Source organism: Podarcis erhardii, assembly GCF_964252035.2.
Source record: "Podarcis erhardii genome assembly, chromosome: 2".
Classification (NCBI taxonomy): Eukaryota; Metazoa; Chordata; class Lepidosauria; order Squamata; family Lacertidae; genus Podarcis; species Podarcis erhardii.
Genome location: NC_138498.1, coordinates 75754198 through 75769588, shown reverse-complemented (window position 1 = coordinate 75769588; position 15391 = coordinate 75754198). Strand labels below are relative to the sequence as shown.

Here is a 15391-nt window from a genome sequence, read left to right as displayed (position 1 = left end):
TCCAACAACTTCCATGACCTATGCAGGATTCTATTCTTCCAACACACTGAAGAGTTTCTTTTAAAGTTTTGTAACTCTCTTCACCAGCATAGCTGCAGCTTTAATATTCAGCGGTGCATATTTTCCTAAACTGTGACAAGAACAGTAGTTTTCTAATTGTTTTTTCTTAAGCAAAAGTTAATTCAATCAGGATCTGATATTTATAACAGTTAAATAACGGCACAGTCACCTTTAACAGCACTGTACTGTATTTAAGCAGATTATTTATACAGAAGAAACATTTCCTACTTGAATCAGATAGAAGTCCTCCAAATGTGATTGGTACTGTTTAACTGATGTGTGTCTGTCTGTCTGTTTGTATACGTCAAGCTACCTCTCTTATTAAGCGGGGGCAAGATTAAAAAAACTTTTTAAATTAAATATTTTTCATGTGACACCGATTGACCTAGCATTTCAATATTGTCACCTACTGAAAGCCATAACCACCGCTGTTCAAGATCAGTGGCTCTCAGACCTCCCCCCTTACCACAAACCCATGGACCATGTAAAAATTGGGTGCATGGAGGTTCTTGACAGACCGTAAGAGTAGCCTTTGTTTTCCAGCTGCGATGGATGCGCCTGTTTTTCTGAGCGAAGTTCTGTAGTCTCAGGTGTCATTTTTTTCAGCTGTAATCTCAGGTCAAAAGCCTTAATCTCAGTTGCCACAAAGAATAAATCAATTGCAGAGCCAAATACAGATACTCTAAACCGTTTGGCAACCTGAATGGAGTTTGTGGAGCACCACATGAGAAACTATGATCTAGACTGGGGTGGGCCACCTGCAGACCTAGCCTAATTCCAAAGGCCTTCTGCAAGAGAACCAGGTTAGACTCCTGGTAACAGCAATCTACTTCTCCAGCAGCCAGCTGAGCAGGGAGAAAGGGTGGAAGAAAAGAAGTGGTTCTTCTCCCCTGCTGGCCTCAGCCCTGCCCACAGCTGCCCTGTTTCCCTGAACAATTACCTGTAAGAGAATGCAGCCCTCAATAGCAAATGTTCCCCATCTTTCCTTTAGGGATATGGATCGTGTAGTCCAGAAACATTTGCAGGACCACAGCTCTCATGATCCATGATCATTCGCCATGCTGGCTGGGGCTGATGAGACTTGTAGCTCATCAACATCTGTAGCACAGTTTTCAGGAGCTGCTGCCACTGCCATCGCAATCTCTGTGCATGGTGCTGACTCAAATCTAGAGAACAGGCACATAGCTCTAATGTTGCAGAAGAAGCACAGACACAGCTCCCTTCAGCAGGTCCTCTCCTGGTTTTATCAATTCTCCCCCTGCCCAGGCCCAGCCATTTTTGTCTGTGCTATACAGCAGGGATGGGAGCAGGAACAAAACAAAGGGTCATGAAAAGGAGGAGTGAGTAGAAGGATCTTTGCTGCCACCACCTTATCCTTTGGTCCTGGGCTGCTGCTACATATAGGAAAAGAGGCAGACGGGGTGGGCAGCAAGATGCTCCCCCAAGGATCAGCCGCAAGATTGATCTAGATCAGATAGTGGAACCTTGTGGCCCTCCAGATGATTAAAAGCTGCAACTTAGATTTACACAATATTTAATCATCCATTTAAGCCATGATGGGAGAATAGTAACACATGAAAGATGGCCTGGAAAATGTTGAGATAGCAAGCATTCACGTTCAACCCATCGCTATTTATTTTATTTTTGGTTGGTTATACGCCACGCAATTTTCAGTATTCATTCAGACAACGTTGAAGTAGTTCCTCCGCCTGCCTTAACAAGTCAAACTTTTCTGTCCTATGCTTATGAGATCAAAAAACAAAGGATTAGAGAGGAGGTCCAATCCTAGCTTCCATTTTTAACAGGCATGGGAAGGGGAGGGGCTTACCACACCTTTTGGTCACAATCGCCAGGGAAAGTCAGGTATTTATTTTCCAACACAAGGCCAAAAAGGTATGTTCATTTCCTTGCTGGCACTGATATACAAACATCATCAAATGAATTATTCTTCCACTTCCTGGATTTTGCAAGAATTGTTGTTGTTTAGTCGTTTAGTCGTGTCCGACTCTTCGTGACCCCATGAACCAGAGAACGCCAGGCACCTCTGTCCTCCACTGCCTCCCGCAGTTTGTTCAAACTCATGCTGGTAACCTCGAAAACACTATCCAACCATCTCGTCCTCTGTCGCCCCCTTCTCCTTGTGCCCTCCATCTTTCCCAACATCAGGGTCTTCTCCAGGGAGTCTTCTCTTCTCATGAGGTGGCCAAAGTATTGGAGCCTCAGCTTCACAATCTGTCCTTCCAGTGAGCACTCAGGGCTGATTTCCTTCAGAATGGATAGGTTTGTTCTTCTTGCAGTCCATGGGACTCTCAAGAGTCTCCTCCAGCACCATAATTCAAAAGCATCAATTCTTCGGCGATCAGCCTTCTTTATGGTCCAGCTCTCACTTTGCAAGAATACATTGGCAAAAGCTGGGAAAGTGGGAGGGGGGGGGACCCATTACAAGGCTGGCATTCTGGGACATGATGGTGTGCGAGTGTAAAACCTGGTCAGAATACAGAAGTTGCATTTATCCCTGCATTAGAAGACAGCAGACTCCCCCCCTGCCCCTAGAGAGCATCTGTCCCCTGTAATCATGAAAAATGGTTCCAGGGCCTTATAACCAATTTATGTAATCTAAGGGGCAACATTATTTTCCACAAGATGGAATTACAATTTGTTATCTTTGCTGTCTCGTGGATAAAGTCTTCAAGCAACTAGGTCATTACCTTCAAGACCCAAAAAGACTGAGAATGGAAGGTTTTGCTAAATACCAATAGGATCAAGATGCAAACATCTGGTGTGTGTGTGTTGCTTAAAAAACAACAACATGCAACATACCTGTGTCTTCAAAGTTTGAAGTCCATTCATTTGCAAAGCCACCTTACCTCCTTCCAGTGCTCCAGCTGAACTGATTGATATTCAGATTTACCTTCAAAAGCAAGCTAAGCAGCACCAAAATCTACCCAGTAGGCAATGATTGCTATCTCCTTTTAAGCACCGAGAGACCCCAGGATAGAGACTGAGAAAGGGTGGCAATCCCAAATGGAAAACAGAAGCTTCCATAGCTGTGTTGACAGGCAGGAATTCAGCATGTTTCGCATTCCCCATCCTTGGCAAAACCTATTTAATGCCTGGTTATCACACAGCTGCTGAAGGCATGGAGGCTCTCACGAAAAGAAGGTGGCACCCCCAGTTATAGCCATAATACAACCAAGGCATGCAGCATCAATGAAAACAAGAGTCTGAAGCAATGGGCAGGAAGACTTGACTGCGCACAAGCCAGCACTTGCTGTTTTGTGGAACTGGCAATCACATTCCTTTGGCTCTGGCCCTCCCACAGAGTTGCAGCGAAGTTAACGATTATACACTGCTGGTTAAGTTTAGAGCAATTAGGGTGATCTTACAAGCTGCCTACAGACAATATCTCCCTTTTTATGAGGGGTCTGCATTCCTGCCTTTGCTCCGACTTGTCCCTTGCACATTCCAGAGACACAAACTTGTATTCTTGTCATCAAGCTGGCTACCACAAACGCTTAAGGAAAAGGCTTGACTAACTCAGTACAGTGACCTTTATCTAGAAACTGAACGCATGCTTATTGGCTGGCGTTGATTCATAATTTACACACCTGCTTGCTACACACACATTGGGGTTTGCAAGGCTGAACACCAGAAGGGGTGATGGGGAGACGTCCATTTCCATACACACAATTAGGCAAGTGGTTGGGAGTCCCAACCTATTGGCACACAGTCATGTCCTGTTCCCCCAACCGATGGGAGATGCACACTGCTGCTTCACCATAGGGAATACCAGTAGATACACATGGTTGAAGTGTAATAGGTGAGCGGACATGTTAGCTTGAAAATTAATGCCCCTGGAGGTAAAGCACACTTTTTTTTCCAAGAGTAAAAGACAATTTTTTTACAACCAATATGAAAGACAACAAGAGTGCATTTTCCAATCTAGAAAACAGGCCACCATGCCACACATAATAGTTTACAGGAAGATTAAGTAAGTAGGTAAAAGTGGAGGGGATATTGCATGAATTGAGCCCTCAAAGACCCATGGCCAAACTGGGGTGGTAAGAATGTGGGCTGAAAATAAGCTGGGTTGAGTTGCAGTCCTAGCAAAGCAGTTGGGGGGTAGCTTTGCTATGAGGAGACCTTGCCACTCAACCCATATTTCTTATGACCTCACCTGCCAGACTTGCTATCATGTGCAGAACATGTGAACTTCTGTGTCTTCCTCCTAGTGTCCCCCTCACTCACCTCAATGTGCCAGAATGTCACATCAAGCTTATTAAAGAAACCCACATCCTATCACACCTATGATGAAGTAGACTGGTCTACAGTTGCCTAAAACTAGTTAGCCACAAGCTGTTCTTAGTGCTGAGAATAAAGAGATTCAGAATGAAACGGCTCTCATACAGGAACAAGAACAGGATCCATAACCGTGTCCCATTATGTGCATGGCAGCTCTGGCTTGATTCTGGGAACATGAACAGGATTCATATTATGTATTTATTTATACCTCACTCCCCCCACCCCCCAAATGGGACTCAGGGCAGCTTATAGATAAAAACAATAATTGCTAAAAACAAGGGGGGGACTATTAAAAAACAATTAAAAATTAATAGAATTAAAACTTGATAGATATATATAATTGGTTTTAAACATACAAATAATCACACACAAAAAACCACAACACCAGCCCTTTCATTAAAAGCAGTCAATTTTGCAAAACCTGTTGGAACAAGGTCTTCCATTTGCTAGTGGAAAGACCGCTAAGAGGAGCCAGTCTACCTTCTCCAGAGTCTGGCAGCAGCCACCCAGATTACATGGGTGAATGCCTCCATCCACTCACTTAGGAACTTATCTTACATATTACAAAATTCACAGCAAATAGAACTCTCAGAGCAGGAATACTCATCAAAATGTCAAGTTTCAGCTACTATTAAGTTAAGTACACTTGGGGTCAAGTGTGTACATTCTATTTTACAGGAATATTCTTCCTCCTCATGCTCTTGCAAAACACCTACTCTAACTTGGGCAAGTTGCTCTCAGCCTTAAGCGCATGCTGATGATGAACAACTTTTCTATGCAGTAAATCAAAGGGATATTTTGTGATTTTTCTGAGCAGCTGCGAAACAACAAAGAAACAGATCTCACATTTCTCCGCTTGCTGTACACTCTGCTGTGCTGGAACCAGCCAAGAAAGCAGAAGAACATCAGCAACATTCTCGAAACGAGTCAGTTAACTGAGCAGTGACAGAGTTTGGGAGATGGGCTGTTAGAAGCAAGTGGAGCACCATCTCCCTTTGGTGCACGGAAATAGCCACCGGAAGTACCACCTCGGTACCACCAATGACTGAGTCTCTGCCAGGTTGTGGTCTTTGCATAGTGAACTTTCAAGTAGCCAACACAGGGCAGGCAGCTGCCTCAACCTACTAAAGAAATACACAAAAACCAACTGTTTTAAAAATACTTTTTATTTTTTAGAAAATACAGCATTCAGTACAGTGTGCCCTGCCTCCCCCATAATCTACAAATCCACATCATCACCCAGTCCAATCAGGAATGTGCATTTCCTAAGTTTCTCCAAACCTCTGGTGCTCATGTTAAGATTCTGCATGCTGTTAGTGTGAATAAGGTAGTGGTAGTTTCTGGCCTGCTTGTCACTGTGGCAAGTTACAGTCAAGTGACGGCTGTGATCACTTTTACCACGCTGTCCATTGGCCCTGCCTTTCAGCCACTACAGCTAAGCACCTGCTAGAGCAGTGTGTGCACTAAACCTATCGCAGCCTCCACTGAGCATGTGCAGGAATACTCTACCGTTCTTCAGTAGTAGCATAGTCTCAACGCTCTATGGGCTCCTGCCACTTTGGGGCCCTTCAAAACATTGCCCCTGGGCTTCCATATAGCGCTAAAATGATTCAAGTCAAAACAAGTTCCAAATGAGAGTACAGCAACTACCTAGGCCACCATAATGATGCAGTATTAGTGGGCCCACTAAAATAAACTGAAACATTTTAAAAGGGGAGAAACCATGTCTTCTGTTTCTCTGACTTGACTCCTAGATGGCAAAATTATGATGTTATATTGACTCATTGATTCTGATCCAGCCTAATAAATTTGGAGACTGTTTTAGGGGTGGGAAATTTCCACAGGCAGAGATACCTGAGGATACCCATGGGAGGAAGGATGTCCCATGCTCTGAGTAATATTCCTCTCCAGCTTAGAAGCGTTCCAGTGCTGGGGTGTTTCTTCCAAAACAGGTAAGGAGTGTGGGGGAAGCTTTCTATTGTGCAGATTGGATGGATACTTGTGAAGGATGGGATGGGGGAAGGCTGGATATTTATGGGATTGTCACATGATTGTGATCTTCATCCAGCATGGCTGACTTTGAAAGTCATCTCATCACCTCGGAAACAAGGGTTACCCCTCCATAAAAAAGAGAGGCTCCAGATATTTAGATCGCATAGTGGAGTAACCGCAGGCACCAGTCATGTTCATGGGTCAGTGGGTAGGCGGTGGGAGACACAACGATTCTGTAACTAGTCTCTCTGAAATCCTGAGATTTGGCCTTTAGTGTTAGTGGAGAGGAGAAAATGAGACAAGAAAGAGAGTACTGAGATGTAGGCTACCAATTCTTTTTCCTTCATGGAAGTTCTGATAGGTCCTTAAATTATAACTGATAAATCTGACCAATCTAATGGACTCCAAATATCACACAAGGCCAAGCTAGGTCTTGGTTGCTTTAGCCACCAAATTCCTTTGGGACATGTTGTGGAATAATGAACATGGGGCTAATCCATTAAACAGAACATGGCAAAGAACATGTCAACAGTGACCTTGCTAGACAAACTTAAAATGGAATGAAATCCTTGTTTTATTAATCTTTGGCAGTGGTGGGGGATCCCAAAGAAATGTATCCTCTGTGACATGCTGGTTACCATCTTCCAGCTACAGAATGGAAAATGCGTCTGAGTCAGCAAATGCTCACATCTGGATGTCCCTTTGCTTGGGCCTTGGGTAGATGCTCTTAAAAATGTCTGACTTCTTGCACATTCCTGAGGGAATGGGATGACAGAGGCACCAGTATGCATTATCTCAAGACAAGAAAGCTTTTTGCTGATTCACTATGTCTCACAGTGGCAGTAAAAATGCCGACAGAGGGTGGCAACATCCAGAAGCACATGAATGAAAGCACAGGTGGGCTAGATAACCCCACACGTGCATAGCACACTCCACCTAGAATGCAGACTCGCCCCACAGGATTGTTACCGGGAGGTGGGGGGTTAGGGATAAGCCAAATAATGGCAGCTGGGGAGCCTAGAGCAGGGACAGCCAGTGTGGTGTCCTTCAAATGTTGTTTGAATGCAACTCCCATCATGCTAGCAGGGGCTGATGGAAATTGGGAGTTTGACATGTGGAATGCACCAGCTTGGCAACTCCTGGCCAACAGTTACGGTGTTCCAGGAACAAGAATTGGGGGTGGAGGAGTGAGACAACCTACCACTGCAGTCCCTGAATGTAGCTTGACAGTTTGGGTTTTGGTCACAGAAAATATAGGCAAATGAGAGAGGAAACCCCCCAGTAGAGGATTTCATTATCCCTATTTGAATCTGGATCCTGCTGGCTGAACATGACATGCTGAGCTAGGCCAAACTTTGAACCTCATCAATGTCTTCTGAGCGCTACATACTGGAAGCAAGGCCTGCTGCCCAATGTGGAGGAAATTCTTAAAAGTTAGAAGAGACTGTCCTTCCAATTCCTTCCAGCATACCTCTCAGGAAAATAAAAATATTATGGGAGAGTTAAAATCTAGGTTTCTCCTCTGAAATTATGGCATGAGCTGTTCTGTATTCTTTAAATCATTTTTAAAAAGCCAGATACTTGAAACTGCCCTAGGGCAGTGTGCTTTGAACTTGGAGAAACCTGCCCTTCCTTTCTTGAATCGTAGGCCCAAGTCCCAGCTGTTTCCACCATGGGAATGAGCGAGCTAGAGAAAACCCAGGCCCTTTCCTTCACAAGTGTTGCAGCATTCTTTGCTGCTTAACTTATCTGCCTCTTCTGTAGACTTCAAAAGAATACACTGACTTCATAAAAGGGGGGTGGAGGGAGGGGCAGGGAAGAAATCACGATTCAAAGCCATCAAGCTAACACCACACAATTGGCTATGTAAGAAAAGAAAAAATGAAAAAAAGGGAGAAAAAAGGCTTAGCATTTGTGTGGAGTTTTTGGGTTTTTTTTTTTATGAGATACAAAACAGACCACTAAGAAGCTCCCCAGGGGTCATAAGGAGAAGTTTAATCATGCACGTTAAATTCAGTGACCCCCATGGAATGAACACATCGTCATCTACTACAATGGTTGTCAGAAGTCCCCAATCCGGGTCACATTGCTGGCTTGAGCTGAGTCAGGGCCTACTTCTACTCTTGCATTCAGAGCGGATCGAGAAGACTTCTTCCACCACCAACACCCCCTGGCAATGCAACTGCCCTTCCATCATGAGCTGCTCCAGCCCCCCTGCACATGGGTAACACCGTCACACCAGCAGCTGCCCCTTCCTTCCACCTGGTTTACATGGATCTGCAGCAACCACTCTGGGGCACAGAACATTCCTGCCACAGTGAACAACATCTGTCATGGGGAAAGTGCATCCCATGAAGAAGACAACCCGTTCAGCGTTCAGTATCCTGTGGAAGTGCCAATATTCCCTTAGCTTGGCAAAGCTTTACTGTATAGCTAAGGATCAGCCTGGTTTTGCATCGTAACCTACAGGTGCCAGTGCAGGTGTCACGATTGAGGGAGGAGGACGACACTTGAGCAAATACATCACTGGGCCAAGGAGCCCAAAGGCTTCATAGCCAACAGCCAGCTGAATGCAATATTTGGAACATTCTAGCTTGAGAAAAGGCAGTTCCTGTAAGTCAGAGCAACAGCTAGGTAAGTTGACATGGCCATTTGGCTGGGAGCCAACTGCAAGGTGAGGCGCTGGTGTGGCAACGTGTGGTAAACCATACCAGAGCTATACATGGAGGTGACACGAAAAGAAGAAGTGGCAGCCTTAAATTAAGAATGTCAAGGAGCCAACCAAGAGGAACTGGGCAGGGATTGCACTTCCTGATTTCTAATTGCTCTCGTCTTCTCATGTGGCTGCAACAGTGTGAGGCAATGAGCCATCAAAGTGAGGCAGAAGAGGTTGGGGGAGAAACAGCTTTACAAAACTCATAAAAGTGGACAGTGACATCCAGGACCTGTGTGTGGATTTGTGGCGCCACAAACAAGGCTACCTGGTAAGGCCTGGAACTGGACGCCAAGCCTCTTCACTGGTGAAATGAGAGCCACTATCAGGAACTATCAGCCTCTCCTTCAGCTGCCTGGAGATGAACAGCTTTTCTACATCCAAACAACACACCTGTGTCGTTTGAGCAAATCCCACTAACCTCTAGCATCTCCCCCACCAACTCCATGGTTTTAAACAAAAAAGGGGGAGGGGAGATCCTGCTGCAGTGTTAATCCCTGGAACACACTCCTTAAACCTCAAATAGTGAGTACTGAGTCAACTCCTAGGCAAACGTGCCATCTTGGTAAAACATGACATTAACGGTATGGGAATTTCCAAAGACTATTGATGCACTGTTTTGTAACGGTGAGAGAAAAGGCATTTGGAGGGTTTTTTGTGGGGGGTGGGGGTGGGTAGAGTTCTGCTCTTTGCGTGTGAATACCCCACCCCAGATAAGTGGTGAAGAAAATCCTTTGAGTGGTGCCGTTTCCAAGTAAACCAGGTCACAGCATGAAGCAGTAAACAGGAGCATCAGTTTTAAGAGTCATTTCAATCTAGAACAGTTATGGTTTCCCCCCCATCCCAGGATTTACACAACGACAGAGCAAAAAGGAAGAGAAATGGCTTGGGGGTTCTCTCTCTTCCTCCCTGCCCCCAGATTCCTACCCTCCCTCCCCCTAATGAAACCAGGTGGAGACGACTTTGAAAGAAGAGATGGAGGAAACAGCTCTGGAGTTCGGTGGACAGGCTCAGATGCCGAGAGGTGGATTTGGTTGGAGCTGCGATTCCGGAGGCTGGTAGGCACCCGCAGCCCCTTTCCTGACCCGTCCTCCTGTCCACGAGGGTTTAACTGTCTTCACCATTCTCGCCTGGTCCTTTGATAAGTCGCTTCTGTCCCCTCTTTCCCACAGGCCCCTTGGGTTTGGCAAAGGCCTGCTTGAAGGCATGCTGCTTGGGGTGGACCTCATCATACAGGAACTCTGCTGTCAGCTCAGCTCCATCATCAATTTCAATCTGGCAAAGAGGAAAGAGGAGATGCAGTCCTCTGCCTTGGCCTCTGAAAACACCTACATCTCAGATGAGACAAGGACTGTCTTCCTCGTAATGCCACTCTTACCTCCCTCGTCCACCTCTTTCCCCAAAATCATTTCTACCATCCAGCAGCAACTCTAAAATGTTGCTTCCAACCAGATCTACTTTTCATCTCCAGAATCTGAGTATCACAGCTCCTCATCTGAGCAACGAGCTTTTCATCATTTCATAGGTCAGCCATGCAATTTTGAAATTTCTCTTGGCCAAGAGTTCCTTCATTCCTCTCCCCCCCCCCCCCGTTATTCCTATTCTCCAGTTATTATTATTCCAGTTATTATTACTCCAGTTATTATTCCTCCAGTTATTCCTATTCTCTGCTTCCTTTTCCTTAAACCGTTACTCATCTAAGAGAGGACCTGTCCTCTCATCCCATGACTGCAAAGAACTCTTTTTTCAGATGCTTGGTAATTCTATCCTTAATAATGGTTTCCACCAGTTTCCCCAAAACACAAGTTAAGCTAACTGGCTTGTAATCCCTTGGATCCTTTTTTAAAAAAATCAGCAATTTTCCCATCTGCAATCTGATCTTAGGGACAAGGCACAGTTTCCTTAGATGGCCAGGATCTGCCCTACATCTTCTGCTGGGAAGACAGATGCAGCTGATTCATTCAGCTTTCCTGCAGTCTCTTTTTCCTTCTTTAACACATATTTGACACCCTGGTCATCCAAAAGCCCAACTGCCTCTCTAGCTGATCTTCTGCTACTAAAGTATTTAATTTTTTTAAAAATGATTGGTCTTAAGGTTTTTAAGACCAACGTCGGGACACTTCCCCAAGTTATATACTGGGTCCTGAGGAATTCCTCCGGAAGAATCTTCATCTACTGTCCCACCAGTCCTTCACACCATCCACAGCTCCTAGTGTCCATATGGAAGGAGGAGGATTTCATCAAATATAAATTTAAGGGTCAAGGGGTGGCGGCAGCCTAGGCTTACCTTCTTTGCAATCTCTAGGCAGAAATCTTGTTCCACCGAGTCAAGCAGTCGGCTCTTGCAGCTGGAGTACAACATGCGCTCCTTGATGCTACATTTGTAACCAGGCATGGAGTAGATAAATACTGCAAGGAAGAGAAAACAGGGCAATCAGTCATCCCTGGGTCTGGCCATGATTAATTCCACAAAACTATAGGGAGCAAAACCATGCATGCAACAACTATAATGGGAGGAAGTGCAGAACACAAAGAGTAGGAAAAAGTTTTGCAGGATTCTTTGCACTAAACCAGTGATGGCCAAACTTGACCCTCCAGCTGTTATGTGACTACAACTCTCATCATCCCTAGCTAACAGGACCAGTGGTCAAGGATGATGGGAATTGTAGTCCCAAAACAGATGGAGGGCCAAGTTTGGCCATCACTGCACTAAACCGATGGCTTATGAGGCTTCTGGCACTGGAGAAATTGCATGAGCAAATACATATCAACAGAAAGGACTTAACAGGCACATTCTCACAGTTCCCCAGATTCATGGGCAAAAGAATCTGCACTGGTGGGGAGAACCCTTTGATACATTCAGAAAATAAATTCCTATGCCTCTCTAGAGGGAGGGAAGGAAGGATGAATGAATGAAAGAAAGGACAGGCACAGATACAGAAGCAAAATTCTGGTCTGTAAAAAAAACAAAGACAGGCTGTAGATTTGGCCAGAGCTTACCAACGGACTCCAGATAATCTCCCTCGTGAGAGTGCTTATACAGGAAGAAGTGGTAACGGGCCGAATCCTGAGGAATTCTTTTAGGCAGCTCTGCTATCTCAGTGGCGTTGGTGTGGACCAAGTCTATGGTCTCCCGTTCCAGGTCCAGCTTCTGTATAAACAAAGGCAAGAGGACACAGTTCAGAACAACATTTGGCTCGGGGGAAACCAAGAGCCTTTGAACAAGCAGGGCTTGCACAGAAGTCCAAGAGATGTTCAAAAGGCCAAACTGAATAGTGAAAAACGGACTTCTCACCAGCTGGATGTAATTGATCTTCTTCTGTTTTAGTAACTGGATGGCCTGCTGAGCTTCTGGCTGCAAAGGAAAAGCCAGTCCCTGGAGGGTCTGGTGTTTGCTTTCGACGCTGATTTCAGTCTTGACCTGTTTAACAGGGGTGGGGATGGGGGAAAAGGAACAGAGGTGAAATGAAGGAAGGAGGAAAGAAACAAAGGTGACAGCAAAACACAAGCCATGCTGCTGGGACTCGGGGCGCTCAGAAGCTGATGCACCCTGGAAGGGAAAGAGCCTGTGGCAAGGGGCTGCTAGTAGCTGCCATGGCACAAGGGGATGGAGCCTGTCCACAATGCTGGACCAAGGAGAGGACCAGTGGAGAAGCCTGGTGCCCTGCTCCCTAGACTGATGCATCAGTCTGGAGGCCAGAAGAAGAATCCTGGGGCAGGATTTGCATTGAGGCACTGGCAAAGTTTGCTTTCAAAACACCACCACCAGGTGGTGGTGTTTCCTGCTTGGCAGGGGGTTGGACTCGATGGCCCTTGTGGTCTCTTCCAACTCTATGATTCTATGATTCTATGATTCTAGGTTTGGTAGGCAGTTGCAAGCAGGGGCGCTTCTCAGTACCTAAAAAACCCTCTGGTAACTGGAATATGAAATAAATTTGCGTGTGCTCTATATATGCACAAATTTAGGTCTCTGAGCAAATTAAGACGGTGAGTGGCTGGGGTCTCGCCAGCACTGTGCTTTGCAATAAAAGCAAAGTTTAAGTTGAGGAAAGGGGCAGAAGATATGGGGCCCAGCACAAAAGACCCAGAAATCAGGCTTCCTGAGCTAGCCCCTAACATTAGATCAGCTGAAAAGAAAAACACATGCAATCCCTCCCCAATTTTTGGTCAAGTGTATTCCATAGGTTCTGAATAGAAGCATTCATTGAAAATCAAATTGTACATCTGTTCCGATCTTTATCCAACCCCTCTCCACCACACACACCATATTCTTTTGTACCTGCCCATATTTTATCTTGTTTTTAAATCAGAGAAGTTTTTTGTGGAGGGGTAGGACAAGATTTACAGAGGAGAAAGGAAGTTTCTCATTAGATTTATGAAACTGGTTAATTGTTGCAGTTCAAATGTCATATTTTTTTTAAAAAAATAATTAAAATACAGTCTTAAGAAGGGGAAATGTGACTAATTCTGGCGACTTTGGTGCACTAACACACACACATCCTCGCAGTCTTAGCTTAAAAATAATAATAATAAATTCATTCCAAAATAACTGCAAGTGGCTGTAGACCACAGCCTTATAAGGCTTTGCACAGTGTCACCAGAAAAAATCATTAGCTGTTTGCTTCCTGCTTTGTAGAAGAGCAAGAAATAGGTCACACGCTTCATTGAGTAACTATCAATATTTCACTTTCATTCTTGATAAAGGAGTGAAAGCGAGGCTTTGCTTTTTATCATGAGAGAGAAATGTCATTTTCCAGTAGATGAAAAACTATTAAAATCCCCGCTCTGACCATATATAATTTGGAATATATTAAGTATCAGAATAAGGAACTGGTCTGTAGAAGAATCCATGAGTGACACAGTTAGAAAGCCGGAAATGTGGAATGCCTGAAAATAATACTACTTAAAATAGATCATGCTATATTATTTCAGGAGTAGCCAGTTGGGTCACGTTGGCTGGGACTGAGGAGAGCTGGAGTCTAGCAACATCTGCAGGGCACCATGTTGGCTACCCCTGTATTGCTTACTACAAAGGAGGCAGAGAACCCAAAACTACAAGACAAATTTATGAAAACGCCGTTTAGGACAGACATAAGAAAGTAGTTCTTCATTTAAGGAACTTGCAGCCACATGAGATGGTGGTGAATGGCACTTTAGATGTCCTGAACAGTCCTATGTAGTATACACAGAAATTACAGATCCTGCCACAATTGGGATTCCTCCCCACTTCTCAAGTTGCAATCCCGTCCTGCGAAGGAAGCATCAACAGAAGCTTTCTTCCTGAGGGTAGCAGCAGATGTCTGGGGACATTTTCATTGGGACTGCAGCACAGGAGAGGGTGAAATCTCCCTCTTCACATGGTATAGTCTCAATCCTGATCACTCACTTCCATCTCCATGGTTGTTTATTCAGAAGGTGGTGGTGGTGGGGATAGATATGTTAAACACAACCACACATTTAACCTCACTTCAGTTTGCTGCTAGCTTCTAACCAAGGCCTGGAGCTTCCCCCAATCTTTCGAAAATGCTCTGAAGGCCAACATTTTGTCTCAGCCAGCCCCAGCGTTCGGATGAGGATCAGGATTTAAAATGGAAGCCAGGAGATCACATAGCAATCTGCTTGGACTTGAGACTACAGGGATGGTCTCATTCAATGCTATGCAGTAAATAAGTAAGTTAAACTCTTGCCCACGGTGTAGGGAACACTCTCCCAATCTCACCTGCACAAATCCTTACTATACAGAGGCATTATCTAAATTTCCAAAGCAGCCTACTAAGTTTATCATCACGAGACAGAAACTGGGAGAGGCTTCCACATTCTTTGGCAGAATTGTAAGGATTGTCCAGATGTCCTTCAAATTCAAAAATAAACACCCCCTTTAACATATTTATCTTGAATTCCTGTGGTTTGTTTTTTTATCCAGGAGCACTCACTCTGTGCCACATTTATCACGATAGCATTTAAGCAATTACATGCGTTACAAGGAATCCTCCACAGAATAGGCCCTGAATTAGTGAAGATCTCTAATGCCCTATTAGCAAAACTCGCTCACCAGTATATACCAAAACCACTCCAAAAAGGAAGGCGGGGAATCAGTTTCTTTCTGTTAGAAATCCACATCTCCCATTAGGGAACTTATTTCTCTCAAGGCCATTTAGAAAAATGGGACCCACGCTCACTTGGTGAGCATCACAGGAACGGAACTCTGGTTTGTTGGGAATGTTTGTTTCTTTGAGAGAACACAGAGAAGGATGCAACCAAACTGGCAATCAAGAGAAAGAATCCCCCACCACACCCCCAGCGAGAGCAGAAAGCAAAATGCAG

At 44.8% G+C, this 15391-nt stretch overlaps 1 protein-coding gene and 1 long non-coding RNA gene across 4 annotated transcripts in view; one reads left to right on the top strand and one right to left on the bottom strand.

The window, feature by feature from the left end:
* The first annotated feature begins 5 nt into the window (after positions 1-5).
* Positions 6-4943, top strand: LOC309333792. The gene is made up of 3 exons (XR_014152690.1): positions 6-2059; positions 2487-3717; positions 4007-4943. It is a non-coding gene; the product is annotated as an uncharacterized lncRNA (long non-coding RNA).
* A 567-nt stretch (positions 4944-5510) lies between these two features.
* Positions 5511-15391, bottom strand: part of TWF2 (twinfilin actin binding protein 2) — a 64929-nt gene continuing 55048 nt past the window's right edge. For all 3 annotated transcript variants that reach the window (XM_081847409.1, XM_081847410.1, XM_081847411.1), the window contains 4 exons: positions 12363-12488; positions 12068-12218; positions 11355-11476; positions 5511-10342 (listed from right to left, as the gene is read on the bottom strand). In XM_081847409.1, coding sequence (XP_081703535.1) covers positions 10175-10342; positions 11355-11476; positions 12068-12218; positions 12363-12488 — 567 coding nt within the window. In that variant the 3' untranslated portion in view covers positions 5511-10174. The remainder of the gene's footprint in view (positions 10343-11354; positions 11477-12067; positions 12219-12362; positions 12489-15391) is intronic.